General features: G+C 45.8%; 1 protein-coding gene across 1 annotated transcript; it reads right to left on the reverse strand.

Annotated features, from left to right (window-relative positions):
* Window positions 1-1,912: 1,912 nt before the first annotated feature.
* Window positions 1,913-27,193, reverse strand: COPS7B (COP9 signalosome subunit 7B). The gene is made up of 8 exons (XM_040228117.1): window positions 27,006-27,193; window positions 22,223-23,562; window positions 20,376-20,553; window positions 16,730-16,805; window positions 14,439-14,527; window positions 12,309-12,511; window positions 10,018-10,123; window positions 1,913-3,650 (listed from the first exon to the last, which is right to left on the reverse strand). The coding sequence occupies exons 3-8, from the start codon at window positions 20,535-20,537 to the stop codon at window positions 3,492-3,494; spliced, it is 795 nt and encodes a 264-aa protein (XP_040084051.1). The 5' UTR covers window positions 20,538-20,553; window positions 22,223-23,562; window positions 27,006-27,193; the 3' UTR covers window positions 1,913-3,491.
* Window positions 27,194-27,390: the final 197 nt, after the last annotated feature.

Here is a 27,390-nt window from a genome sequence, read left to right on the forward strand (position 1 = left end):
GGCCACGCACGGGCTTTCTCTAGTTGCAGTGAGCAGGGGCTACTCCTTTCGGTGTGTGGGCTTCTTGCTGCAGTGGCTTCTCTTGCTGTGGAGCGCAGGCTCTAGGTATGCGTGCGTGCTTCAGTAGTTGCAGCAAGAGGGCTCAGTAGTTGAAGCTCGCAGGCCCTGGAAAACAGGCTCAGGGGTTGTAGCACACAGATTTAGCTGCCTTGCAGCATATGGACTCTTCCTGGAGCATGGGTTAAACCAGTGTCCCCGAACTGGCAGGCAGATTTTCAACCTCTGGACCACCAGGGAAGTTCCAGACATAAATTTAAAGGATCTACTTAATGGCCTCAGGGTAATGTAAAGGAGATGTAAAATGAAATTTATAATAAAAAATATACCTTAATCTGTAAATCTCAAGCGTAACTATAAGAATAAAGACTTAATGAAGCAGTCAGATGCTCATGGCTGTATACAGATCCCCAGGAAGACAGGATCACAGACTGAAAAGGGTATAATACACTTGGAAATCAAACACATGAGTACTAAGACACTCCACCAGGTCCAGTAAAAATGAACCAACTGCTGCATTTAAAACAGATGTTTGGAGTCTCAAGCTGTTAATGACTTTAAGTACAAAAACTTAAATGTGGTTTGGTTTCAGGCACCCCAGCGCATGAGATATGGAAAACTGCCTTTACATAAAACATCACAGGTACTAGCTTCTTTGATGACCACCCTTTCCCATTACTCTCAAGTTTGGGGACAGAAATGCTATCAGTGGTGGTCATCTGATCTGGGGGACTTTGACCGCCTCCCTCATGTTATCCAAGAAGAAACATAATGCCTCTCATCCCGACAGAGAGTAAAGATGACCAACGAGGCCTCAAGGAAGCGGACCGCTTAGGGGTCAAAGACGGGCGCTACTACCAAGCTAACTGCTTCATACGGCAGTGTCTCCTTCCCGAACTCAGAGGTTTCCCTGCCGCTGAGGACACCTCTTCTGAACATTCATTGTGTTGATATGGAAAATACTCATGGAGATTTTAGACCCAACCTGGCTGACATAGCAGGCCAGGCGGGAAACTGCAGAGCTCGGAGGGCAGGCCTCCTAGAGCCCAGCAGAGCCAAGAACTTCCAGCTGTTCCCACTATGCCTGGTGCCCCACGCCACCTTCTGCTTCCTTACCAAGTGGCTGGCTGGGTCTGGGAAACAGGCTGTGATGCGTTGGGTATCAGTTAAGAGCGAGAGGGGCCCACAGAGGAATAAGCAAGTAGAAGGGTACTGAGGGTGTTTGGGGACCACCTAGAGAAGACAGCTGGGCACTCAAGTCCAGAGATCCAGGAGTCTTCATTTCATCCCTGAACACCAGGGGACTCTGAATCTCTGAGCTTCCATTTTCTCACATGTAAAGTGAGGACGGCTCTAACAATACTTACCTTACCAATCTCAGGAGACTGTTTAGTGGGAGGGACTGTTTAGTGGGAGGGACTTACTGTAGATGAAGCCATTCTGTAGGGCACCTTGTGAGTGTTGTTCTTATGACTGTCACTACTATTTGTAAGGAACAACAGACCCGTGGAGCAGGTAAACCTGGAGCCCCTGAGGGCCTGGGGCAGTCAGACAAGTGGGTGCATACTTCCTACAGATGAGTCACGTTTCCTAACCTGCTCCCTGGCAGGAAACATAAGGATCGATGACCACTTGAAGAATAAGTGACTGTTTTGGATCTAGAAGGAATAGGTGGGAAAACCTATAAGGCTGGGAGGTGTTTTTGAAAAATACTATGTTTCCAAAAATATCCCCAAAATGTGTTCCACTAAAAATTACCAAAAAGGATTGGGTGCTGAGATGAGTGTGGGAACCGGCTTCCTTCCCCAGGCCTTCTCTGAGACCTTAACAATGAACTTCCAGTGAGGATATGGGATGCAGGATGTGCCAGATTTATTTAACAACAGAACCCCCTTTCCACAGAGCATCTACCAACGGGTTTCATGAAACAATACTTTGGGAATTAAACCCTCCAGCTGGGCATGTAATATGGGGACATGGATTATAAGAAAAGAAACAAGAACACTTTGTTAACATTCAGTCAACGGCAGGCAGCTGCTGGACATTTTGGAAAAAGGAGAAATCTGGTTTTTATCATGGCACTGACAGTCTCACCTGCTCCCTGAACCCCCTAATTCCAGCCCCTTGAGATCCACCAGCTATGCAACCCCACAATTTACAGTCACATACATTAAATCTACGTTTATTTTTTGTTCTAAAATGTGCTTTTTCTCTCTTTAATATCGGCCCAGGACCTCCACCTCCCCTTAAAAAAAAAACCAACAAACACCACCACACGCACACATACACACACACCACCCTCCAAGCAGGTGAAAACCCCCGGCGATTAGTCTATAACAAATATTGACACGAGGGGGAAAAAAGGCATGTTGAAATGTATTAGAATCAGAACCTGTACAAAAAAAAAAAAAAATTAAAATATAACCTGAAACTGTTCAAGTTCAGAAAGGCTACTAGTCAAGTCCTTTTCTCTTGCCAGGAGAATGTCATCATCAGAGGGCTCTGGGTCACCAGCCAGGGAGGGTGGGAAGAAACAAACAGAAGCAGCAACAAATCCTTCACCAGAGGGGCCGCGACACACCATCCCCACCACGGATGCAGCCGGGAGGAATTAAAGACCTCGGGAGAGCGAATGTTGGCAGACAGCCCCCGTGGGCAGCCGGGGCCTTCACACCAAAGGCCAGTCTGAGTAGTCACAAGGCAGCAGGGAGCGAAGCCACCAGAAAACACCAAGCTGGAAGAGACTTCTGCCACCCAGCAGACCCATAGCAACCCAGCACTGGTGCTCAGATACCAGGGGTAAAGAGAGCCCAGTGCTCCCAGCTAATGAGAGATTGGAGCTGGGCATTAAGAGGCTGAAAACCCGCAGGTTTAGTAAACACAGCCCAGCGTCGGCATCCCTCCATGGCCTGATCGGAGCTGCCAACAAGGGGTAAGGCAGGAGAGGGAAAACGAAGCATTTTGATACCTGGCTACTAGAGAGCACCCACACCTCTGTGGGTACTGTGTACAAGGGGCTGGAGAGGAAGGCAGCCCCCTCACTCAGAGAGCACCCATCCCTGTGGGCCAGTTAAAGCTGCTTCTGGCTTATGAACAGCCTGACAAAATGACACGAAGCAAAAGGAAAACTGGGAGGGAGACAAGCCCTTAGACAGAAACGAGAACCTCCTGGAGGGAAGCTGGGCAGTGTCGGCCCTGTTGGGATGGCATCCGTGGAGCCCCTGAGTCTGAAGGGAGCAACTGGGGACAGGGGCGGTGGGGTGGGGGGAGGGACTTAACGGTTCTTCTGGAACAGTACCAACGAGGGGGGAGGCGCTGGTGAGGGGACGGGCAGGTCTGGAACTCACGGAAGGTGGAGAGGGGAGGAAGCAGGCCCTCAGTGTCCCCTCCCCACCTGACCCAGGCCTGGTGAGTGCCAGCTGCCCCAGCCGGCCCTAGTGGCGGCTGGAGACCAGACCTTTCACTTTGGACATCTTCTTAGTGGGCTGCCTCTGCTCGGTGTGAGGGGGACATTCTCGTTCGGCCAACTGCTGTTCCATCTCCTGAGCCGAGGAGGATGCGGTAGCTTTGAGGGTCTTCTTAATGTTGGTAACCTGGAGGGAGACAGAGAATTGGCGTGCTCAGCTCGTACGTGCCAGAAACTCACAAGTTGCTCCTGCAACAACGGGGGACACTCAGCGAAGAAACCAGAGCCCTCTGCAAGAAGACCTGAGATTATCACCAGAAACCCACACAAGGGGAGAATGAGCAGAGGCTGCTCACAGAAGGTATGTGGAAATGAGTCAAGCAGAAAAGCGGAACGAATGATGCTTTCTTGGTTGAAAACAGGAAACAAGCCAAGTGGTAGTGGACCAACTGGCAAGAGGTACAACAGAGCAGGTGAAAGCAAGCACTGACTAAAATGGCCACAGAAAAAGAAAGGGTGACACGAGATGCTATGCTCAGCTGACCGCTGTTCAGGTATGAAACTGCAGACTGTTTTCACAAGAACTGTGGAATACAATTATACTTTATCTCGGCTTCCCTGGTGGCTCCGATGGTAAAGAATCAGCCTGCAATGCAGGAGACCTGGTTCAATTCCTGGGTTGGGAAGATCCCCTGGAGAAGGGAATGGCAACCCACTCTAGTATTCTTGCCTGGAGAATTCCATGGACACAGGAGCCTGGTGTGCTACATTCCATGGGGTCACAAAGAACACAAGTGAGCAACTAATACTTTCTTTCTTGAATAAGCGACTATAAGGTAAACTTCAGCCAACTAAGTGATCAATGACAAAAAATGCAGTCCAAAAAAATGGAATCACAGTACTGTTTTCAGCAGACCTTTCTTAACGGATATTTAAGCACCTCCTCCTGAACATATCCTATACAGTAACATGGATGTACTGTTCTATGAATGTTCTACCACTTAATTAGTTCCTAGCTTGCTTTTCACTTATGAATGGTGCTTCAATGAACAGCCTTTGCATACTTTTGTGAACACCTGTGGAGCTGTCCAGATCATAGGGTTTACACATTTTACTTTAGTTCATTACTGCTATACTGCCTTCTGAAACATGACTGTACCAACTTGTCCTACAAACTGTGTGCTCCTATGCCCATATTTATACACAGTTCCCAATGCCAGTTCTAAAGGATCATTCATACCTTTGACCTTCAGCTAGCCGAGAATAATAATAAAGGGAAGAAAAACAGAAGAGGAAATATCAACTTTTTCCCCCAACCATTAGAAGGAAGAAAGAGGAGAAGGCTGGTGCAGAGAAAGGTGTACACTTGTTGGTAAGAAAGTAAGCAGCTTCCTCTGTCTGGTGGCTTCTGTGTTCTCTGGGAAGAAGCCCTGGTTTCTTACAGAACAAGAAGGGAGCTATCACCGTCAATACTTCTCAACAGTCAGAGTATCAGGAGCTTGAGTAAGAGACAGTCCAAATGCAGAAAGGAAAGCAACATGAAAATTGGGTTCCTGGAGGAGAGCTGTCATCTGCGGAATGGGCCTAGACTAGACTGCAGGTCATTTTTTGTTGTTCTGTGTAGGAACGGCCACGCCTCAAAACTGCTGTCCCCTCAGTCATCTCAATGACATTTATAAGAGGACCATCAACAGAGGGCCATGGACAGGGACAGTGGACACAGAGGGCCACCGAATCCAAGGCTGGGTGCATCCAGTGTCTGCCAAGCCAAGACTTGCCATCTCAGGACCCTGGGCATCCCACCTTCCCGTGCTCACTGCTGCTCTGTTATCTCCTGTTCAGGAGAGTTACTTGGTGAGGTAGTGAGCGAATAATTTGAAGCAGCTGGACAGCCTGCCACTCTTTCTCTTACTTCAAGGCATATTTTGATGGCCGTGGAGGAGAGATTAAGAAATGTGACTTCTCAGTTATCACTGCTTTATAAAACAATACTCTGAGGCTTGTCCGGTTTGATACGTTTTCTAAGCATTCAAGTGCCTATTTACCTCTTCAGTTTCTTATAGAAACTATCTCCCAATAAGCTGCTATTTGGGGTGCTTAGTGACATTGGCATGCCACGTGAAGAAATGAGACCTACCTCAAAGACAAATCTGGCTTGTTTTCCATTTCTGACACACCACTCAAGACCTTGTACCATCCTTCCCTTCACAACACATGCCCTCCATTCGAGCCACGCCATGTCCCCGGCCACACACGCGGGAGCAGTCATTTCCCTCTGCCTGGCTGCCTGTCCTGCACACCCTGTCATTCCAGCCTGGGCAGGCCTCCTCCTTCACTAGCCCCCTCTGACCCCACCTCTTCCACAAACTCACCCTGACCACTCACCCACGCTGACCTGTCTCCCCTCAATTACACTGCCTGGCAGCGCCTCTCACTGTCAGAGGCGACCTCCTACATGCTGTGTCCCCTCTGTGTTTCAGGGGTTCCCATCTAGCTTCCTATAGTAAGACTACACGCTGACAAAGCTGAGCCCTCCACATTTGGGTAAACACAACCCAGGTGAAAAGAGGGCTTCCTGAAGAAATGAGGCCCTTTATTCTCACAAGGCCTCAGCTGGATGGGGTGGGGGTGGGGGTGGGGTCATGACATGGCTCACAGTGGGTCGTTATGCATATACCGTGCTCAATCAGTTTGACTGTTGGCATTTAAACACACGGAACTTACAAAGGAGACTGCTGAGCCAGTTACAGACTCTCAGAGTTGAAGGGGAGAGTCAACCAGCTTTCTGTAATAACTCCCCAGGTCTAACCATAGACACCTCCTTCTAGAACCCAAGAGTGGCCACTCAGGCAGGTCCGTCAGTTAAGCCTGTCTCAGCTCCACGGAACAATCCTGAGAAGTCTAACTCTGCCTTCACAGAGCCACCCTTGAAACAATGACTGACATCCCGCAGGCTGGGCTTCTTTGGCCTCAATGTCGTGCTGCCTTCTCATTTTCTTCCTTGAGCACTCTGGCTTGCAGGCCAGCGCCATCCCATTACCCCAGATAACCCAGAGTTTGGCAGGTCCCTCAGACTATGAGCGCCACGCATTTTCACATGGGACTGCACCTGCTAACACAATCACAGCCTTGTTCTACTAGAGACTTTAGATATTCAGGTAAAAGGAGAATAGAGACAGCTCTCGGGCAGGAAAACACCTTTGAGCTGCGGGGCTGAGCAAAGGCAGACAACAGAAGTAGAGCGCATAGTGGGGGAAAGGGCCACACAGAAAAGGAGACCAGGGAGACGGCAAGAAGACTCCCGGGGGCACGGGGACGCACACGCCAACAGCCGACGGGCTCAAGGTCTGTCATTAACTCAGCTTCTGGAAGATTTTCCACATTGAGAAAGAAAAGTGTACTTTGTCCAGTTATGCTGTATTACCTACCTGACTGGAAAATGGCCTATTTTGTAAATGCAGCAAGAGCTATACATTGACATTCCACAGAATGTCAGACTTATAAGCACATTCAAATATGAAGAAGAATACATTCCAAAATCAAATACAAGTGAGAGGTACTTTGTGGAGGTGACCATTACCTCCCTCCAGAGCATTTGCTCGGAGATGACAAACAGTTCGTGACGTCACTGCTCTATCTCCTGCAGGTATGCTGGCATTGTGACTAATTAGTATTACTTCTGTGAAAGACTAAAAGGAGAGATTATTCTTAGGCAGTTTGTATGGGGCTGACTTCACTAAGAGGGAAAGCTCTTAAAGCTAATAGCCACCAGAAGTTTGCTGTTATAAGATTTGAGGGGAAAAAAAATGAAGTTTTCCCCTCTGAGAACACCAATCTAACTTAAAAATAAATACAGATCAACTTAGTTGAGAAGATGACTAAAAAAGTTAAGAGTAACAGAAGCATAGATACAAGCAGAATAGAACAAAATTACAACTTGGTGGTAGATCTGTTTCCAAGTCAACAAATACTCAGTGAGCACCTTCCTTCTTGTGCCTTCAGCCAGGGCACAATCAGCACCCTACAGGTAGTAGCCAGGTCATGCATTTAGAAAAACTGACTAGACTCTGGGCTTTAGCTACGCTCCCACTCTTCTCATAGTTGTCTGTTCTAGATTTCCTAGAAGAATATCAAATTAGTGAAAAGTCAAAGTGTTAGTTGCTCAGTCATGTCCAACTCTTTACAACCCCATGGACTGTGGCCCGCCAGGCTCCTCTGTCCATGGGATATTTCCCAGGCAAGAATACTGGAGTGGGCTTCCATGCCCTTTTCCAGGGTATCTTCCCAGCCCAGGGATCAAACCCAGGTCTCCTGCATTACAGGCAGATTCTTCACTGTCTGAGCCACCAGGAAAGACCAAATTAGAAGGCTGCTTTAATTGGTAGTGGAGGTAACCTTGGTTGTTGTCGCTGTTCAATTGCTAAGTTGTGTCCAATTCTTTGTGACCCCATGGACTGCAGCACGCCAGGCTTCCCTGTCCTTATAGTTGGCCCAAATTTCTTTCTCTTGCACTTAAGCAAGCCCTTACTGCCACCTGGTGGCAGCATCAGGCCCTGCCAGCTGGAGCAGCTGTGTTTTCCAGCAGCTGACTGCTGACGGCAAGTCCGTGCATGCTGGCTCTCTCGTTTAATAACCGTACTTTAAGGAGTCCACACTGTTGTCTAAGTACTGGTCGGGCTTCCACATTAGGCAGTCAGTGGCTTCTTTCATCAGATGCCATTTATTATGGAAATAAACTGGAGCCATTCAAAGTTCTACAACTAGTATCATTCATTTTGGCAAACTACCACAATCAAGCCCACCACCTGCCACACAATTGGCAGCAGTCCAATCACCCTGGTTCGCCTCTTGACTTGGGAAGGTCCGCTGGAGAAGGGATAGGCTACCCACTCCAGTATTCTTGGGCTTCCCTTGTGGCTCAGCTGGTAAAGAATCGCCTGCAATGCAGGAGACCTGGGTTCAATCCCTGGGTTGGAAAGATCCCCTGGAGAAGGGAAAGGCTACCAACTCCAGTATTCTGGCCTAGAGAATTCCATGGCCTGTATAGTCCACAGGGTCACAAAGAGTTGGACACGATTCAGTGACTTTCACTTCACTTCAACCACACTGGGGCAGCCAGCAGCGATCAGGCTCCTTCTGGGCGACCAACCAGGTTAAAGAGCGTTTCAGGTGATCCCGGGTCAGGTGGGCATTTTGCCTCTAAATCTCCTATTTCCTAGGTCTGATTTACAGGGAAGAGTCAGTGAAGAGGAGAGAGAGAGGTCGGTGAAGAGGAGAGAGGTTAGCCTTTCCTACTTCGCTCAGACATCAATCCCAGGTCAGAGAAAAAACTACAATGTTCAACAGGGGATCACAGAGCTCATTAGAGAAGCTGCAGGCTTATTTTCCTAATTGTATCTGTCTTTGACTAATGCTAAATTAAATATAGATCACACTTCTCCCGCAAGAAGTAGGGTTAAAAATTTACAACAGGTGGAACATTCCCAGAGTAGGTGTGCCTGTGTAGTATACACGAGTGTTTGTGCACATAAATTCTCTCTAGTTTGTGAAAAGCAGACTTCAGCAGTTCACTGATACTTACAGGGTGTGCCTGAAATATATAACAATCATTTGAGCACTTATTATGCATAAGGCATGGGACAAAGAGCTGGTCTTACAAAGATCAGGTTTTAATTTAAATAAGACACAGATTTTATTTTCAAGAAATACATACAAGAGTAGGGGAAATCTTCAAATTTCACAAATCCCCCTTTGAAAGGCATGACCACCTATTTCTTATGTTCCTTACCTCTAACTCTGGGTTCCAGTCTGCCATACTCTAGGACACCTGACTTTTAAAATTCATTAAATATCATTAATGCCTCAAGCTCCATCATACCAGAAAAGAACTTTCAGTGCTAAAATTCTGATCTTCAGGGTTCCAAACAAATTGGGAGATGACTCCCACGGGTGTCCAGGCTACAGTCTCACAAACGCCCATTCAGATGCAGGGCTGGAGCCTGCCTCTCCCCAGAGGCTAAAAGTGTCCTCAATAACCAGGTGTCTAATACCACAATCACACACTTTTACCTTCACTTGCGTTTCATCCATTGAATTTTTTCCCTTTCTTTCTTGTTCAAGATAAAACATATGATGCATTTTCAAGGTTATGACAAACACGCAGATTAGAGACTAAAATGAACACGGCGTACCCACCACACAGCAGAGGAGCGCAGCATTAGGCCTGGATGCCAGGTGCCTCCACCCAGCCGAGTAACCATCAACCCTCCATCTACCCTGAAGGCCATCCCCAAACTCGTTCCTTGTGCTGTGCAGCTGCAAAGTGTGTGTGAGCTGAGGAATTACAACATGCTGGTATCCAGGCCCACTCACCCTCTGGCGACCGGGAATCAGAAAGGAGACGGAGAGCACCAAGCCCAGGGATGGGTCACACTGTCCTCTACACGAGCACCTTGCCCAAGGCCCACTCGTGAGCACTTCATCTACGCCAAGATTCAGGAGACAAGGAACAAACAGGGATACCTGGGAGTGGGGACAGACAGTCCCTGCCTTACCTCGGCCTCTACCTGCTGCTGAGTTCGGCTGTGGTTCTCCTTGTACTGATTGGCTCTCAGAACTTGCTGCTCGATGCCCAGCAGGACTGCCTCGCAGCCATCACACCTACACAGGAGAGAACCAGCCCCGAGCTGCAGAGAAGCCTGGGAGTCCACCAGTCTCCCAAATTTCCCTCCCCAACTCCACAGACACTTGCTGGAAGATTCCATCTGCAGGGGCTCTTGCCCCTTCACTCCTGCCATAGGACAGGTTGTTACTAAATACATAAGACAGGGCATATGGAAACAAACACAGACGATATGGAGTGATTTCCTAAGAGTTTATTTTTGACCACGGCATGCAGAATGCAGGATCTTAGTTCCCTAACTGGGGATAAAACCCACACCCCCAGCAGTGGGAGCACGGAGTCTTAACCACAGGACCACCAAGGAAGTCCCCGGGGTGGTTTCTTAGAATACAGCTTCAATTTCCAACCTCTGTGTCCCACAAGAAAGTGACACAGACCATGCAATTAAAGGAATTAGGAGAGACTGCACAGGTGGCAATGATTGATCAGTTTTCTCAACAGAAAAAATTATTTTCTAAAAGCATCCTATTTTGAAGATTGCCCTTTTTCTTAGAAATGTGTTACTTCCTGGTTGCCACCCACCTCCTCATTATCTCATTTTCCACACTTTTTATTTTGAAAATTTTTTAATGTAAAAAAATAAAAAGTTGAAGCTATAGTACAGTAAATACCCACCTCCCCTCCACTTCAGAGTCAGCAGTTGTGAACATTCTGCCATACCTGTGATATCACTCTGTGTACCAGCTTTGTTTCAAATCTAACTCCAATGCCTAAAAACAAGGGGTAAGAATTCGTAGACACCCTGGGATGGGAGCTAGGAGAGCCCTGAGTGCAAATACGTTGACACCAGATAGAGGTGAAAACTGTGTCGGTCATCTCAAAGACAGAAACAGCCAGCCAACTTCAGCAGGACTAGACACCGAAAGCTTCTCTTCCAGACCATGTTCACGTTAGGGGTATTTTATAAGTTTCTTTCCCATCTATTCTGACTTAACAGTTTTACAATCTTTTGAAAGCTCCTGTTTGTGTCACATGTTGTAAAGGGAAGATGTACGGAGTCATACCTAGGACGGAACCTGGGGTAAAGTGTGGGCAGCAACAGACTGGGGGTCTGACAGGAGCTGCAGCGAGGGAAGCTCAGAGGGCTTTGGACCTCTAGAAGGTCAAAGCCGGGCTGTACCTCCCTGGATATACACCTCCTGCGGCTAAGCCGGGGAGTCAGCCTGTTTAAAGACAATTTTCACCCCCACCCCTTGCACAAAGCCAACCTGCCCTGCTTCATGATCTCAAACATGCCATGAGCCCACCTGCAACTGTACTCTCCTCACCTCCAACTATACTCTCACCCTGGCCTTCCTTCACAACTCGGTTTTTAATAACTATAACAAACTCTTGTAGAATGTGCAACAGCTCTCACAAGCATCCAATTCCATTAAAATAGCATATGTGCAAATGTCCCACTCCTTTTTATATACCAGAATACGGTTATCAAATATTCTATACCTGAGTCTATGTCCCAATTTAGAATAACCCATTCCTTGTCTTCAATATCCCTCACGGTGTTTTACAAACGCTAGCCCAATGTTACTGATGCTGAATATGGTTCTCTTATCCACAAAGTCTTACTGACACAAATTCCCTACCTTGGTCAAAGGCTGAGGGTGAGTGTGCAAAGCAATAGGATCAGTGTCAGGCTTAAGAGACTCCACCTGCCAACCCTGGGCACTTCACAGCCTGCTGCTAAATAGCCCCCATTTGCACAGGACAAGAACAATTTTACAACTATGACATTAGGCAGCCTGAATTGATTCTTGCTGTCACACAGCCAGAGTCACAAATGCAGCTCACACCCTGCTTGCTGTCCCAAGGTCCCAGAACCCAGGCAGCCCCCGCTGATACCTGAAGACCACATTTCGCCAAACAGAAGCACAAAGGCCAGGCTAGATATCCCCTTCCTAAAGGCGGGTGGCGGGGGGCAGTTGGCTTCCCTGGTGGCTCAGTGGTCAAGAATCCGCCTACAGTGCAGGAGATGTGGGTTCAATCCCTGGGTCGGAAAAATCCCCTGGAGAAGGAAATGGCAACTCACTCTAGGATTCTCATCTGGGAAATCCCATGGACAGAGGAGCCTGGCAGGCTACAGCCCTTGGGGTCAAAAAAGAGTCAGACACAACTTAGTGACTAAACAACAACAAAGATGGGGATGCCTCCTTCTCTGAGCCTCACCATTCATGCAAGGTCTTGACAATATTATTGATATCTTTCTTTCGGATGTCACGGCCAATGCAGAAATCCACTTCCAGCAGCTGGTTTCGCTGGTCCAGCTTGCCCTGGATGATGTCAGTGTAGACCGCCTCGATGATGAGGTCCTCCAGTTCCCGGAGATTCCGCATCTCCAGGTCCTTCAGCAGCACGGAGTAAGGGATACACTGTAGAGAAGGTATGCATCATACTTACAAAACCACTGGTAAACATTCAAGAAAATTCAAGTTACTACCCAGATAGCCAACGTCTGCCTCAGGGCTTTGGGAAGTGCAGTCCAGTGGTAATTATTAACATTTACAGTGTGGTGAGATCTGGGCTTCCCCGGTGGCTCAGCTGGTAAAGAATCTGCCTGCAATGCAGGAGAGCTGGGTTCCAATCCTGGGTTGGGAAGATCCCCTGAAGAGGGGAAAGGCTACCCACTCCAGTAATTCTGGTCTAGAGAATTCCATGGATTATACAACCCATGGGGTCACAAAGAGTCGGACACGACTGAGCGACTTTCACTCATGGCAACAAGAGATGGATAAAAGAGCTGTGAGACCTGTGGGATCCAAACCAGACCCACAGTATCTAGGAATGCATTCTCCTCCATCCTCTGCCTAGTGGACGTTGCTCACTTTTCAGCTGAGAAGAGAAAAATACTCAGTATCTGGCACTGTGCTGCCTTCTGGAAGCTTGCAGAATTTGTGTAACATGCTAGGTCATCAAAAAACTCCCAAGAATCTCAGACACCAGAGAGACAAACTGGCTGCTTGCCCAGCAGAGCACAAATTTTAAAAACTTACAGGCTAACACACCCACCTACAAGTGGTCACTGGGTACTGCCAGCTCAAAGGTCATCCTGAAATTTACATTTGCTTTCTTAGTCTCTTACCCAACAAAGTCAACTCCCCAATAGTAGTCCTGTAATGGGCTGTACCAAAATTCTGCATGACTCCAAGGAAACTGGATATTTAAATACCCAGTTTTCTGCAATTCCTCTGACACATCACTATTTGCTTGAAAATTAACAGAGCAATCAAATCTGCAGAAACAGACAGAAGGAAGATGTATGCAGAGAATATGACAAACCTACCTGAGGGGTGTTCTATGACTAAAGGTCTGAAATCCAGAGCTGGTACATGGGCTTACAATGAGAGGTTGCAAAAACGAGGTAAAGAGTCACTATTACTCTTTGCTATACTTGAGAAGTCCATGATCAGGACAAAAGAAAAAAAAAGAGCTCAGGTCCTCATTTCCTAACAAAATAGGCCTCCCACCTGTAATGCCCAGCTGAGAATCAGAAATCTGTGATTAGACCAGATAAAATAATATTAATAAGTGAAAACAACAATCCAAGAACAAATATACATCTTTCTGGCTCAATCACAGAGGGAAAATACAAAAAGCAAACTTTTTCAAAGGTACAGCTTCATGAAAACTTAAGACATTTAGGTTAGGATTGAGCAGACAGCCAAAAACCAACTATAAATTGACTGAACCTGGATCTTCTTTGTTAATGGCTATGAGCAGATGGTTGCATGGCATCTAAACTGAGTGGAGCAAAGAACTCAGAGATATAGTGGAGTGGTATTTTACAGGAGGTTAGGGTCAGAAGTTAGCATAGGCAAAAAGTTCCAATTAGTATATTCAACCTTGAAAATCCCCAGAAGAAGGCAGCCTATTAAAAAATCGACCTCTCAGTAAGTCCAACATACAAGTTATTCCTCCAGCACGGGAACAGTTCACTGTGTATTGAGCAACAGCTGAAGTGGTTAACTTGCCTTGAGATGCCTTGCTATTTGAAAAATCTGTATCTTGAAACAGCAGTCTCCTTTAAGCATGGCAAATGCTCGAGCACGTGGGGTACCATGGCATGCCAGAACTGAGACCTGCTGATTCACATCACTCCTGGGCATACTTTTCCTAAACGGAATCGTGAGTAATCTACACTATTTTAACTGCTATCTTATTCTCTTTTGTCCTTTGCCAGGCAAATTTTATGCATTTATGATGCAACTCTGTCGTGCGCAGCTGGGAGTTCCCACACTGATGCCACTGAGACACCTGCCTCGAGGTGAGGAAGAAGACAGGAAAGGGCTGGGGCCGTACCTTCATCCTCGACGCCAAGCTCACGATGGTGAGGTGCTTCAGCTTGTTCTGCTGAGCTGTGCTCAGTTCTGGCAGGCTCTCCTTGTTGGCTGCTCAGTCCCACCCACCACAAAAATCAAGACACAAAACAAAATTAGGATTTCTTCATGGAATAAGCACACAAACTCCCCACATCAAACCTACTACTGAATCACTGTCATGACTCTGCACTTACTTATGAGGCAAATGTTCCATCAGCGCCTCCTGTCTTCAAAGACCATGTGCTTCCAAAGAAGAAAAAAACTGAATGTCTACACCTAAGCTGGGTCTCCTAAGAAGCCAGGCATGACTGCACAAAATGATATGAAAATTATCTTAATGGAATACTATTTTCAATGTCTTCCCAGAGTACCTGTTATGTGCAATGCACCATCTTAAGTGATTCAAGGGGAATAAGATGGGCCTTATCGGGGCTGCTGCACCCCACAACTCCAGGAGCACCAACCACCACCCAGAGCTGGGCAACTCAATGGCCCTGGACTTGTCCTTAGTTGTCACCTGACGTTTCAACAGCTACAAATGCAAGAGAACTACCAGAAGACGACAAGAGGGTGAGAAGAACAAAGGGAAAAAGAGAGCGCACAAGTGAGTGCAATCAGACTGGGGAGATAGAGAAACAGAAAAAAAGGTGGAGCTTCAGATGACTGTGGAAGGACGGGCACAATGTGAGCAACAGCAATAATGAAAACAACAGCGATGGCAGCAGCCAAGGGAACAGACGGCAAGTTGTACTTAGTGCAAGTGCACACACAGATCCACACGTACACACACACAACCAGGGAGTCCTCACAACCACCCCACAAATCAGATTCCAAATGTCATCGGTTCCTTACCCATAATTCTAGATTCCAATTGGTGAATCCAAACTGCCTTTTTTCCCCCTTGAGCACCCTGCTGAAATTCACGTGGTGCCAATTCCTGACCTAAACTGAATTAGGCTTTTTAATCCCATTTGTTGTGAATAGTCATTTGTTTTGCTGCAAAACTTGAATGTGTGACTACTGGTTTTGCCCACATCTCTCAAGGGTGTTACATGAAAAAGTATATGCATCATACAACTTTTTAAAATCATATCACCTTTTTAGAATCCCTGAAATTCTAAATGATGAAACATTCAGCCCAAGAAGTGCAGATAAAGGATTGTGGACCTTTTTATCACTCCCCTTTGACAGATGAGGGGACTGAGGTACAGAAGACCACTTAATTTGCCAAAGGACACAAAACTGGTGGAAGTGGAGACAGAGTATAAAAGCCAAGAATCCTGGTCCCAGAGTCTGTAAAATGCTGCTCTTTAGTGAGGATGGAAACAAAGGATTCACTCACTGGAACAAAGTGAAGGTCAGAAAAAACTGGCAAGTGGCAAACTGTCCAGTGTGATGGCAGCACAGAGTTAAGCAGAAGTGACCAGGGAGAAAGGAAGTGAGAGAAAAGAGCAGTCAGGGATACCACAGTGAGGACCTTGAGTCACACCACTAAAATAAATGCCAGGTCTATGTCATACCACTAAAATAAACTAGGAAAGCCAGACAAAAATGGTTTGAGTGGAATGTAAGTTAGTGTTTGGACATGCATGTACTTTATTCCTGACAGTTACAATGACTATGCTGTACAATAACTTACAATGACTCAAATGATCTAGAAAAGAGAACTGGGTAAGTAGATTATGGAGTATTAGATTATGGAATATTAAAAATGACTATAAAGACATAAAACATGGATAAATGCCTATGAAATAAGCGAATAAAGCAAGATATAAAATTGTACACATAATCTAATTATACCTACAGAAATCATAAGCACAAGGGAGGAAAAGTCCAGGACCATAAAACGAAAAGTGGTTATGGGTGGTACAACTACAAGTGACTTTTTTCCCTATTTTCCAAACCTTCTTCAATATGGTGATGGTATTTAGATAATATTTAACACTTAAAGACTTTCCAAATGGGTATTCTGACATTTCACAACACTCCAAGTGCTCTACCAACACCAGTCCTCGAGAACCTCATCTGAAAAAAAACAAGGGCTATATTTATGGATGAGCATAAACACAGTCCCCTTTAACCCACTGGGAAATAAAAGGAGGGAACCAAAGTCCTCATGGGATGTCACCTACAGAGCACAGTGAGATGAGAAACAGCCAGGTAAGCGCCCACCCCATTATACCCTAGACCTCTGTGAGCCTCGGGAAGACAACACATCCAGGCAGAGTAACATAATGAAGAGACGTCTGTGGAGGATCTTTAACAACTCACCTATGTAATCTGGGTATGTTCCATAGGCAAACAGATTCAGCAACTGCAAATAAGCAGCATTTGCTCCCTCTGCAAGCTGAGGAGGGAAAAAAGAAAACAGTTCACAGAGTGAGCTGTCTACCCATCACTGCAGCATTCAAGCAGAGGGCAGGTAATCACGGGCCACAGTTCTGTACTGTTTTATTGCTTGGTCCCTGAGATCCCTCCCAACTCTGATTCTTTGGGAAAAAATAAATAAGGTTATTAAGGGCCCACATTTAAATTCTCTCTCTCAGGAATACACACTTTACACTCTACCCAGCTTGCCCAAGGGAACTACTTTTGTCACACAGATGCACTTACATGCACACAAAGTAATAAGCACTGGGAGCAAGTGGAATTTTCTCAGCGTTCCCCACCATTGAAACAAGGACTGGAGCAGCTTTGTCGACACCCCAGCTTGGTGGGTACAGGGTAAGTCACTCTTAATCCAAACTGAAAAAAGTACAGGGGTGGCTCCAAGTTTCAGGACTACAAGTGGACTGTGAATGCTGGAGATTAGCAAAGCCTAAGATTCGATAGCACAGCCCAGCTAGGACAGGAAACTAGACTATCAGTCAGCCCCAAACAAAACTGTCCATTAAAATTACCTACTCCTCGCTAATACTAACGGCAAAGAGCCACCTGCGGAAGAAAAAGAAAAGTGGTCCTGCTCTGCTGAGAGCTGCTCTACTCTGCTCTGCTCTGCTGCCAATCACCGTAACTGCGGGCTTTTCCTACTCGCAAATATGACTTGTTACTCTCCCAATTTACCACACTCAGGAAAGTCTAAACAGGAACCAAGTGGCATTCTGTAGAATAATAATACCACTCAATTTTAAAAGGTTCCGAAAACTACATCTGTAATTTCTGACCACTGAAAGGCAACTAGCTTATTCCCAGCTCACAAATGGAAAGAAAATCAACTGTGGGAAGATAAAGGTGCTCTGCTGAGCACACCAATGAGAACTCTGGCATCCTAATATCCTGGCCTACCTTCTCAGATTATCAAGAATCTCCCGAGGTCCTGAATCAGAAGTGGATGAGACCATCAAATCTAGTCCCCACTTTTCAGACAGACAATTTCAAAACTAGCCATAAAAGACTATTTTCTCTAGGGCAGACACTCCAAAATTTCTCCCACTGGCCCAAATCAGTAACATCTTTCTGACTTTAATTTGCATCCATCTCCTCTTACCCAAACTTCCATAAAAAACAACTACTTGTTTATATTCATTCAGGCTTTTCACAAACCTGAAGAAACAAATTACTCCTGGCCATCTCTTCTTTTGAAAGATGATGACCTATCAAGCCACAAAAAGATACGGCAGAAATTTAAATGCAATATTACTAAGTGAAAGAAGCCAATCTGAAAAGGCTACATATGTATGTTTCCAACTATATGACATTCTGGGAAAAGTACGAACATCAGTGGTTGTCAGGGACTAGAGGGGAGGAAGAGAATCTTGGGGGCAGTGAAACGCTCTCCCTGATACTGTAATGGTGGATACATGTCATCAAACACTTCTCTAAATCCATAAAGGCTTCCCACGTGGTGCCGTGGTAAAGAATCCACCTGCCAATGGAGGGGACACAAGAGACATGGGTTCAATCCCTGGGTCAGAAAGATCCCCTGGAGGAGGGCATGACAACCCACTCCAGTATTCTTGCCTGGGAAATCCCATGGACAGAGAAGCCTGATGAGCTATAGTCCGTGGGGTCTCAAAGAGTCAGACACAACTGAGCACACACACACACACACACAACCCACAGACTGTACAACATCAAGTGTGAACCCTAACAGAAACTCTGGTCTCTGTGTGATAATCATGCATCAGTGACATTCCATACTGGTGGGGGACATTGGTAATGGGGCAGGCCATGCATGCATGAGAGCAAGGGATATATTAGAACTCTCTGTACCTCCCTCTCAACTTTGCTGTGAATCTAAAACTGATCTAAAACAATTAAGTCTTTAAAAAAAAAAAAAGAACTCAAATTTTCTTAAATTTTCCTCACAGGATTCCTTTTCTATCTCTGGTAATTAAATTTTTACTGAAAGTCTATGGTGAGTCAGAGTACATAAGAAGCTCTAAGAAAACAGTGGGCAGAATAGACCTTACCCTCACAGAGCTTACAGTCCAGCAAGCCAGTCTGATGTTAAATAAAAATTTAAAATTAAAAAAAAAGTGGGTCTTTCTGTTTTCAACTGTTGCAGGGACAGGAACTGATGCCACACCCATACATCTGCACGGGATAATCCAGGGGAACTGCTCGAGCTTCTTAATCAAGAGGAATGAGCACATGTACAACAGCAAGTCCAGTAACCTGAAGATTTAACTCCTTTTGCTACAACGGGCTGACTCACAGCAGGGCTATAAGCATGAAGCCAGCAGCCAATGGCAAAGGCATTTGTCCTGCTGTCATGAACTGAAGAACTGGCCAGCAAAAGTCAGTCACCCCATTTACGTGGACCATCATCGACAAGAAAGCCCGGGCAAATCTAAGTAGCATCATGTACCTGATCCTCAAGAACAAGGACCACCCAGACCTGCACATGGCAGCCTTCAGCAGAGCAGGAGTAACACTGGGCAACCAGGAAGAAGCTCTGACACTGTAGAGGAAGCCAGCCTTCCATACCAAGAGCTCCTGGTGTAATAAAGTATGTAATACAATAAAGCATGTAATACAATAAAGTATGTAATACAATAAAGTATGTAATAAAGATGTCACCAGACTTTTAAATCAATTAACATAAAAGCATCAATCAATAAATATGAAAATACCCTAGGTGGAAAGCAGAGGTGGAAAAGTATGGGGTCCTTTACCGCTCTGTTCCACCTGATTATTCTCATTTTTAAGATACAACAACCGAAGGTGATACCCAAGGTTTTAATAACCACTACCAAACAAACAAGCAAACAAAGCAAAAAGGACTACTTCCCAGCTTTTCATGTCATATTGTTTTTACACATCTTTAGCACTCAACTGCCCTTTTCACAGAAATAATATATTCTTTATCCATGCCCATCTCATGCTCAATAACAAATACTTCCTGCTATGTATGTGCCTGACCAATCTTCAATGTCCATATTTACACCAGAGGCTTTTTGTCCCTACGAATGACTGGAACTACCAGTAACATCATTTATGCTGATACTATACTTTTCTAATTTATCAGGTTCAACTGGATTTTTCCCCTATCCTTCAAATTACTACCACTTCCCTGGTGACTCAGAGAGTAAAGAATCTGCCTGCAGTGCAGGAGACTGGGGTTCGATCCCTGGGTCAGGAAGATCCCTTGGCAAAGGGAATGCCACTCTAGTATTCTTGCCTGGAGAATTCCATGGACAGAGGAGCCTAGCAGGCTACAGTCCATGGGGTCACAAAAAGTCGGACATGACTGAGCAACTAACGCTACTACTAATCTCAATTTACTCCAAATTCAGATGAAAATACTGACCAGAGGAACCCAGAATTTCATCCCCACTCACTTCCCATCCCTCACTCAAAAATAGCACCTCACAGGTCCACAATGCTTCAGCACCAATAATCCCTGGAAGCCTGGAGAATCTCGGGAAGGTTTAAAACAAACAAGATAGAGAAATTGTCTGAAAACTGCCCTTACCTCCTGCACGTTGGCCAGCTCCAGCAGTTCTCCAAAGACATATACTCCAGGAGCCTCCAAAACTTGGCTTATGAGAGCAGTGAGGGCTGAACCACTGGTACCTTTGGCTAGTAAGATAAACTGTTCCAGGAGGTTACTTGAGGGCTTCTGTTCACCTGCCATTCTCTGGCCTTGAGATCTGTCCAAAAGAAAGCGTTTCAGTCATTCTTCCTCCTTCTCTGCAAAATTTATGCTTATTTCATGCCAGATCAGACATCAGAAGTTTTGCAGTATTCAAAAAGAAAAAACAGCTCCTGAGTCCAGATCTCACTTTGTGACATGGTAGGGCCTAACCTGGAGTTACAGGGATTTGCTCCTTATTCTGAGCTTTGAAGCATTTAATAAAAGCCACTTTATTCCATCTGACCCTTCCCCAAAGGCAGCACCTTCGAAGCCCTTAAACCTAACCAGGACCTGAAGAAACACACAGGAGTATCTCAGTAGCTGTCTTATATTCACCTCATTTTTAGACTCTGGTTAAGAAGCAGAGACTCTTGTCAAAACACAGAGGCATCAGATGTAAGCAAAAGCAATCAGTTATAGCTTCCACTGTGTCATTAGAACCCCACCTACAACCAGATACAGATAAGGAAAAATAAAAGGCAGACAAGAAAGATGATGCATTTAATCAAAAAAATCAGTGACTGAATAGAAAAGGGGAGAGGGGAATCAACTTGAAAGATAAAGAGCAACATATTCAAACTAAGAAAATACATGTACACATGCTGTTTAAGTCCATGTGGAAAATCCCTTTATTTGGCCTCCTGCTGGTATGTAACATTTCACCAAATACGACTTCAGAATTTGTAGAACACCTCCAGAAAACAATAAAAAGATTTGAGGAAACAATGAAGATAGCCATCCTAAAGACATTAGGACAGGAGGGTTCCTCGACTGTAAAATCTACTGACGACAAGCTAAGTGTATGTGAACATACACACACTGTATATCTACTCTACAGGAATTACTTCTCTAAGAATGATATATCCTGGGCAGTGTGACAAAATGAAGGAGTAGTAGAGGGAAGAAGAGAACAAACCGAAAAAGGATAGCTTGCTACAAGAGAAACTAAGTTTTCCTTTGGAGGCAGGCACCAAGAGCTGCAGTCCTTTCATAGTATTACAGGAACAAGTATGTCGTTTCACCAGCGTTACTTAAGAAGGTCTAGTTGGAAACAGAAAAAAATGAAGTGCTAAATAAAAGGAATAAAGGTTGCTAAGGAAAGGGGAAACTGGAAGAAGAGGAGAGAGTATGAGGGTGATGTCGGGGGAAGGTGATGTGTTCGGAGAGGAAAAAACAAAAACCTCCCTTCCAAGTGGAGATGTGTGAAGACACTGAATGATAGGGGATGGAGAAGGGGTAAAAACATTGACAGAACTTCGGTCCCTCAAAAAAAATCTCGGCCTAAAAAGCAAACCCCGTGGGGGCAAAGAGATAATAAGGAGGCGCTGATAACCGCTTTCTTCTGGAGTGGGAGGGCCCAAGGAGGCGGCTAGGAACTCAGGGGAGAATTCCCGTCCTGCGGGGGGCGCTATTTTCATGGACCGCAGAGGGGCAAAGCAGCAGCCTTTGCGGGTGGGGAAGCGACAGCAAGCACAGTGCAGACGCTGAGGGTCGCGGGCTGGGGTGGGCTTTAGGGCGGGCGGCGTGTACCGCGCAGGGCCGCGGGTGCAGGGTGAGGAGCAGAGGGGCGCGCTCCGGGGCCGGGGCGGGGCGGTGTGGCCGCGGGCTTTTCCCACGGCTGGCGCTAGGCCTGACCGCCCAGCCGCGCCTGGCGCGCCGGGCCCCACCCTCTCGCCGGCCCCTACCTGTCCTCGGCCGCCTCTCTGTCGTCTCGGTCGCTGGCTTGGCCTCCCGGCGCCTGCCCGCAGGTTGTCAAGCGTCCATGATCTGCCCGGCGTCCGACGCTTTTCTGCCTCCGCCGACCCGTTGCCCTTGCGGCTCCCCCGGAAGCCTCCCTCCGCTGCACTCGAGTTCCGCCCACACTCGGTTCCCCTGCCGCGTTCGCAGCCTCGGAGCTCCAGTGAGGCCTCCACCAGAGAAAGGGGGTCCGAGCCGGCTGGGGTGGGGGTCCTGAGGAGAGTAATGCAGCCTAGGCAGGACTAGGGGCCCAAACCATCGCCATCAGCAGCTTTGGGCCGTAAACCCATTCTCCCTGCCGAACTGTGGCTACCCATGGGGTACAGAGCATCTTTGCATATGCTGGTGCCGAATGGTGTACACCGTCTCGTCGAATTCTTAAAACAACTCCAGGCCTATAACATTATTCCCATTTTTTAAGATCCAAAAGCCACTTTGTCGAAGTCCGCTTTGAAACCCAGGCTCTCTGAAGCCAAAGACCATGTTCTTCGCCTCTATTCAGAAAATGTTTAAAAATAAGTATAAGACGGGTTGAACCAACCGTGATTCTGTGACCAAAATGATATTTGTGGCGTTGCATCTGGTATTTACCAACTCCCCTGGAAGATGGCTAGGAATGCCACCCAACTGAACACCTAAGCTGGCTCCTTTAACGTGTACATCAGACTAAGGTCTTGAAAAGAAGGAAAAAAAAAAACCGGCCCTATTTACCTTCCGTGAATTCAAGTGCAGAAATCAGACAGCGGCAAAGGTGCGGAGCACCAACACATTCATTTTGAAAATTTCTTTAGCGCCTATTATGTTCTAGAAGGTTCTATGAAGATAAAGTTCTTGCCCTCAAAAAGCTTCAATCTGTTAAGTGCTATGAGAGAGAGAGATGACACTTTGGAAGCACAGAAGAGAATGCACTGGGGAAGAGAAAGTGGGCATCTTATGGGCAAGAGCTGAGAAGAAAAGAGGTCTGCACTATGTAGCATATACTAATGCAAAAAAGAAACCCAAAGTGACTGGAGCCCAGGGATCATGGGTGAGAGAAGGGGGCTGCAGAGCTGGCATCAGGTCATCTTGTGTTCTTGGAAACCACATGCAAGGCACTATACCCATAAAAACCTAAATACAGCAAAGTTCCTACCTGGGAGAGTTCATGGTTCTGGGGGAGACAGGCCTCTCTGGCCAAGACAGATGGTGCCACAGGTATCCCAGGAGTACAGCCAAGGCTCTCCTGACTGTGCCCTGGGGAGAGGTGATTCAAGGCAGCCTTCTAGAGAAAATGAGGCTTGAGTTGAGCCTGGAAGAATGAGCAAGCAAATCAGAAAGAGGACAAGCCATGTAAAAGAGTTTTTCTTTTATCTTAGAGGCAGTGGGGAGTTGTTGAGGGTTTTTAAGCTGTGGAGAGGTCTGAATAATTGCCATTTTGGATACTAGCTGCTATAGGAATGGACTGGATATGGAGAAAACTAGCAGCAGCAGCAGCAGAGGCTGAGAACCCCTTGAGGTGACTGATGGATTCTGGTTAAGAGATGTGAGATCTTGAACAAAGGTGGCAGCAGTTGGGCTTGAAATAGAAAGGTCCTTGTTGGAGACGTTTAAACCATATAATCTATCAGACCTTGCAACCAGTTGAATGCAGGGATAGAGAAGGAAGATATCACCCAGGATTCTGGCTGAGGAGGCCAGAGCTGTCTGGAAGTGGTGGCAAGTGAACAGGGCTGAGGAGGAGAAGGGACAAATTTGGTGTTGGAAGGGGGACTAATAAGTCTTAAGTTCATAAATATTCTGGCTGTGCCTCTGGTTCCTCCAGAATAATGTTCATATTTGAAGGCTCAATATGGCTCCCCCACCCCATCCAGCTTTGTCTCATTGCCCTCCCCCCATTAGAGCTCAAACTCCATGCCATCCCAACACAACAGGACTCAGATCTTCCCTCTCTGACACCAGCGTCTAGGCTCAGACTTGCTCCTCTTCCTTTGTGCAGTGCTCTTCCCTCATGTTTGTCTGCTCAAATTCCACCAACTATGTAGGTAAAGAGTTAAACAATTAAAAAAGTACTAATCATGAAAATGAAACACTGAACTATGGCCCTTCATTAAAATTAAGAATTGCTCTTTCTCAAAAGACACCAGTACAAGACTAAAGGGACGAGCCACAGACTTGGAAAAGATATTTGTAAAGCGTGTATCAGATACGGAACTCCGTATCTAGACCATATAAAGAACTACAAATCAACAAGAAGATAATCAGCCCAATTAAAAAAGTGAGCAAAAGACTTGAACAAGCACTTCACAAATAGTCAACAAGCATATGACAAGGATTCAACACCAAAGACAATGTAAACAAAAATATAATGGGATACCACTTTTAGTCAAAATGGCTAGGATTTTTAAAAACTGACACTTCTCTATCGCCAAGGATAAGAGTCAGCCAGAACTCTCTTATGTTGCTGTTTAAGGTGAAAATTGGTACAAATATTTTGGAAAACTGGCAATATCTACTATTGCTGATCACACACCCTCCACACAAGCCAGCGACTTCTCTCCTACAAATAAGTGCACGAGTCCACAAAAAGAACCGCTTAAGAATGTTCACTGCAGCTTTGTTAATAAAAGCCAAAAATTGGTAAATGAAAACGTAAATGTCCATGAACAGTAGAGAAGATAAACAGTGCTACATACCTACAATGGAATACTACTTAGCAATTAAAAAGTAAAAATAAAAAACGTAGGGACTGCTACATACAGCATAGATGAATCTCACAAAAATACTGAACAAAAAAAGCCAGACTTATACTGTACATAGGAATTCAAGGGACTTCCCTGGTAGTCCAGTGATTAAGAATCCACCCTCCAATGCAGAAGACATAAGTTCAGTCCTTGGTCTGGGAACTAGGATCCCACAAGCCATGGAGAAATAGGGCCCATGCACCACAACTCCTGAGCCTGCCAGCCCTAGAGCCCATGCTCTGCAACGAGAGAAACTACCACCATAAGAAGCCAGGGCACTGCAACTAGACAGTAGCCCCCACTCGCCTAAACTAGAGAAAGCCAGCATGCAGCAACACAGACCCAGCTCAGCCAAAAATAAAGAAATAATATGTAAATAAATGAAATTCAAGAACAGGCAAAACTGATCTGTGGTAATAGAAGTCAGAAGAGTGATTATCAGGACAGAAGGATGACTGGGAAGGGGCAAAGGGGTGCTGGAAACATTATCTGGATTTAGGGGTTCATGACACAAGTGTATACATAGGCAAAAATTGTGCCCTTGCTGTATGTGTTATATTTCATTAACAAAAACAATTTACAGATAAAAATTTTAACATAGAAAAAAATCCTACTCCTGCCACCTCCTCCATCAAGTTTTGCCAACTAAATATATCTTTCCATGGGGGCCTCTGTAGCATTCTAATGTCCTTTCTTTTGTACCATTCCTAACAGTTCATCTTGAATTTCAGTGGAATCTCTTTATTTCCCTAACTAGATGGTTATCTTCCTGGTGGTAGTGACCATGTCTTTCACCTTCTACCAAAAAGTCTGACAAATAACAAAAACTGAAAAAGGTGTTTGTTGAATCACACGGAAGGAAAAATCGGGTGGGTGCCCAGATGGGCAAAAGAGGTAAAGGAAGAGGAAGGAAGGCCTAGAAAAAAGAGTAGCAGATCGCTAAAGAAAAGTTAGCTTAAACTACAGTATTTATCTAGTTTCTGAAATCATATTAAAGCTTTACTGTCTGAGCTACCAGGGAAGCCCTTGAACACAGAACAAATCAAAACACCAACTCTTACCTAGACTGAGGATAAACAAAGACTGCACTCCTTCACTTGCAGGAAAGTCACCAAATAAATGTTCACCTAATATCCACTGAAGAAAAATGCACAACCTAAAACTTGTAAGTTATGTTTTATACAGGGACCTTACTGAGGACTATAGCCCAGGAGACAGCCTCATATAGCCCTGAGGAACTGCTCCCAAAAAGTAAGGGAGGAGCCAGGATATTAGCAGTTTCTGCTGAAAAGAGAGCTTGTAGTTGAACATCAAAAGATTACTGCCAATTAACAAGAAACAGACTACTCAAATCAATGATTTCTGTGGTTTTCTATGCATGGGAAGATGCAAGTGTCTGGGCTCATTGAAATCATTCCTTAGATATTCATCTTAATTATCTAGGGCAAGTTCCTATTTTTCTCCCTCCTGAATCCTCCTCTGGGCCCATCTTCAGCGGTGGCTTCAGTGGCTGATGGCTTGACGGTGGGCAACGTTTGTTGTTGTTTACTGAAATGTCAGGCAACATTTTTTTGTCCACAGTATCCTCTGGGTGTTTCAACCTTGATAGGAAAACTTCACCAAGGAGAGGAAGATCGCATAACCATGTTGCTAAAAATATCACTGCCCTAGTGTAGTGCAAAAAGCCCAGACTGTAGGAGTCTTAGAGCTGAATTCTAACTCTGCCCCAACTTTCTGTGACCCCGACAATCTCTCTGCCTCTCTGGGCCTCAGTTTCTTCATACGTAAAATAACAGAGGTTGGATTAGCAAATTCTCTGAATTCTGACTGCACGATAGTCTGAGAACACAACCTTTACATCTCTTGGTCCACCGCAGGAGCACACCAGAAATCCCTGCGAAATACCTAGCCGGCTCCCCAGGCCAACAAACAAGTACGACTTGAAGGAGTCATTCTGTTACATTCTCTTTCATGATTTAATCAGTGTTTGTGTTTGTTGTTTCAGCCTTACCATGATTTGCAGGAGATTTCTGGGTTCCATGTAAATAGAAGTTACTTGTCTGTGGGCTGTCATCTTTTGAGGCTGAAGAGGATCTTCCCGCCTGGCTTCAACCCCTGGGATTCAGAAACCACCAAGCCTACAAGCAGATTTATGGGTTTGCGCACACTGCGCGGCACACTGGAATCGAAGTTAGAGGAACTGAGTGCGGGGAATGCTGGGATTTGTAGTCCCTGGGCTTTCTGTTGCGTGCTGGGATCTGTGGTCCCCCCCGGGCGCCCCCTGGAATGCTGGGAAGTGTAGTCTCCACCACATCGCACAGGGCAACCTGCTGTCATCTCAAAGCCCTACTGTACCCAGCCGCAGGAGAGCCTCTGCAAATCTAAAGCAAACTCTC

The sequence above is a fragment of the Oryx dammah genome, unplaced genomic scaffold, assembly GCF_014754425.2.
Source record: "Oryx dammah isolate SB20612 unplaced genomic scaffold, SCBI_Odam_1.1 HiC_scaffold_27, whole genome shotgun sequence".
In the NCBI taxonomy this organism is placed as follows: Eukaryota; Metazoa; Chordata; class Mammalia; order Artiodactyla; family Bovidae; genus Oryx; species Oryx dammah.